This window comes from Penaeus vannamei, chromosome 12, assembly GCF_042767895.1.
Source record: "Penaeus vannamei isolate JL-2024 chromosome 12, ASM4276789v1, whole genome shotgun sequence".
Lineage (NCBI taxonomy): Eukaryota > Metazoa > Arthropoda > Malacostraca > Decapoda > Penaeidae > Penaeus > Penaeus vannamei.
In genome coordinates this window covers 1,493,613-1,496,112 of record NC_091560.1, presented here as the reverse complement: position 1 = coordinate 1,496,112, position 2,500 = coordinate 1,493,613, and the positions used below count along the sequence as shown (strand labels likewise).

The following is a 2,500-nucleotide window of genomic DNA, read 5'->3' as shown; positions in this document are numbered from 1 at the left end:
TGCCACGTCTCCTTCTTGAAGAGGTCGAAGAAGATGGCCCTTGAGGAGGCCATGCAGCCAAAGATGAGAACAGCCATTAACTGTAAACAGAAATTAAATTGTGGTCAACTAATGTGGGAAATGGATGGCCAAAGGGTCATATGAATATTACAACCATTATAATTTACCTCAGACAATTATGCTTTTAAATGCGATATTACACCAAACCTTTCCCACTAAAAGTAAATGGAATACGCAACAAAGAGCCTGAATCTTACCATCTTCATAGTGGCGGTGTCTTCGTAGCGTGTGGCACTGAAGGATAACTTGCTGGAGCTGCGAAGGCTATGCGGTAACTGATGCTCAGACCGGGAAAGGGTAGAGCTTATATACGTCACAGCCGCCTCCCTCGCGGTTCCAGGTTACAGATTTTCCAGGCCTCCTGCTGCGCGCTTATGGCTGATTAGCATAATCTTTCCTGGTAGTTTCTGGCAAGACCTCCGGCGATGTTGTGCCAAAAGGGGAGAAGGACTCTAGAACTCTATGCGCGCGAGACAGAGGTGTCAGTTTTGCGTAACGCTTCTAAGAGCTACTGAAAGAAGTTAGGACTGGTTAGATCTTTCTAAATGGAATTTATTCCTTTGTCTTGAAATGAATGTTGTTCCCTCTCATGGATGAATAATGATAGAAGTGAGACAAAAGGTGAATTGTTCGGTGTATAATTACACTATTATACAATTTGGTTATTATTAATATGATTGAGGCAAGTAATAGCGTTGTTTCCTTTGCTCTTGTTGTTATTAATTTTGGTCTGAACGCTAATACTGCAACTGAATAACAATGAAAAGACTTTGTTTATACGATTAAGAATATCAAAAATTCTAACAATGCCATTACCATTACCGTCAGTGAAGCATTATTTCTAGTCCTACATCTGTGTTAGTAATGACTGATATTATGATCTTTATCATTCCTTTCATCATTGCAGTTATAATCATTATTGGGATGTTATAGATGTTGGTAATTATCTTTGCTGTTATTGCTATTATTATTATCATTATTATTAATACTGATATTATTATTATTATGATTATCATCATCATCATCGCCATCAACATCATTATCATCATCTGTATCATTATAATCATTATTAATCATTATTATCATTACTAATATTACTACTATTGTCAATGTTGTTATCATCATTATTGTTATTATTACTACTACTACTACTATTACTATTATTATTACCATTATTGTTATATCTGTTATCATTATGATCGCCACTATTTTTGCTATCATTCTTCTCATTATCATACCATTATCCTTTTCATTCTTATCGTTATCATTATTGTTACTGCTACTATTGATTTAGAATTACGGAAAGCTGTAATTAGACTTACCTCAACCACGACATAACAGGGATCTAATAAAATACGATTTTGGCCGCCATCTTGAAAAAAGGGCGATCGAAAACGGCATTTGCAAATGTCTTCCTTAATACTTACTTTAGAATAAAAGGTGATGTGTAAAGTGTTGCATTCTGCTCTTTCCTACAAAAGGATGTTGAAACTGCGCAAAGATCGTACCATTTTTTATTTTGCCTCTATTTACGTAAAATTGCCTGAAAAGGTGTTTCAAACGACATATTTACACATTTCTGAAGTTCCCGCTTAAATCAGAGTGCTTCCTTGATTTCCAGAGAATACCAACGAAGACCGCTGTCCTGCTGTCAGACCTTATTATATCATTATTATATCATATTATTATATTATTATATTATTATTATAGCATAATTATATCATTATTATTATCTAGAACGTAACTTCGTCAGGGAAATAAGCCGTTTTTGAGGCGCTCTCTCTGGCGGAGAGATTCGAGGGCTGAGGAAGGCCTGAGAGCGCTGACAGACTGTAGTTTTATCAGTAGCTCCTATTTAGTTACTATTAGTATTAGTTTTACTGTTATCATTGTTAATGTCATTATTAATATTATCATTATTATTAGCATTATCATTGTTGATATTATTATTATTATTGTTATCATTATTATTATTGCTATTATTATTATCATTATCATTATTGTTGTTCTTGTTATTAATAGTTATTATTATCATTATTATTATTATTATTATTATTATTACTATTATTATTATCATTATTATTATTATTATCATTTTTGTTATTATTATCATCATTACCGTTATCATAATTACTATTGTTATTTTTGTCATGATTATTATTTTTATCATCATCATTATTATCATTATTACTATTGTTATTTTTGTCATTGTTATTATTATTTTCATCATTATTCTCATTATCATTTTAGTTGTTAATCATTGCTAATATTATTATTATTAATATTATTATTATCATTAACAATGTTATCGTTATTGTTATTATCATTATCATCATCATTATCCTTATTGCTATTATGACTACTTTTATTATTATTTTCATTATCATTATTATTATTGTTATTATTATTATTATTATTATTATTATTATTATTATTATTA

General features: G+C 30.7%; 1 protein-coding gene across 1 annotated transcript in view; it reads right to left on the bottom strand.

Moving 5' to 3' along the window:
* LOC113824322 (uncharacterized) overlaps positions 1-381 on the bottom strand; it is a 1,479-nt gene extending 1,098 nt beyond the window's left edge. The window contains exons 1-2 of the mRNA XM_027377067.2: positions 258-381; positions 1-80 (exon numbers count right to left, since the gene is read on the bottom strand). The exon at positions 1-80 is cut by the window's left edge and continues 145 nt beyond it. Of these exons, the coding sequence (XP_027232868.2) occupies positions 1-80; positions 258-266 (89 nt within the window). The 5' untranslated portion in view covers positions 267-381. The remainder of the gene's footprint in view (positions 81-257) is intronic.
* Positions 382-2,500: the final 2,119 nt, after the last annotated feature.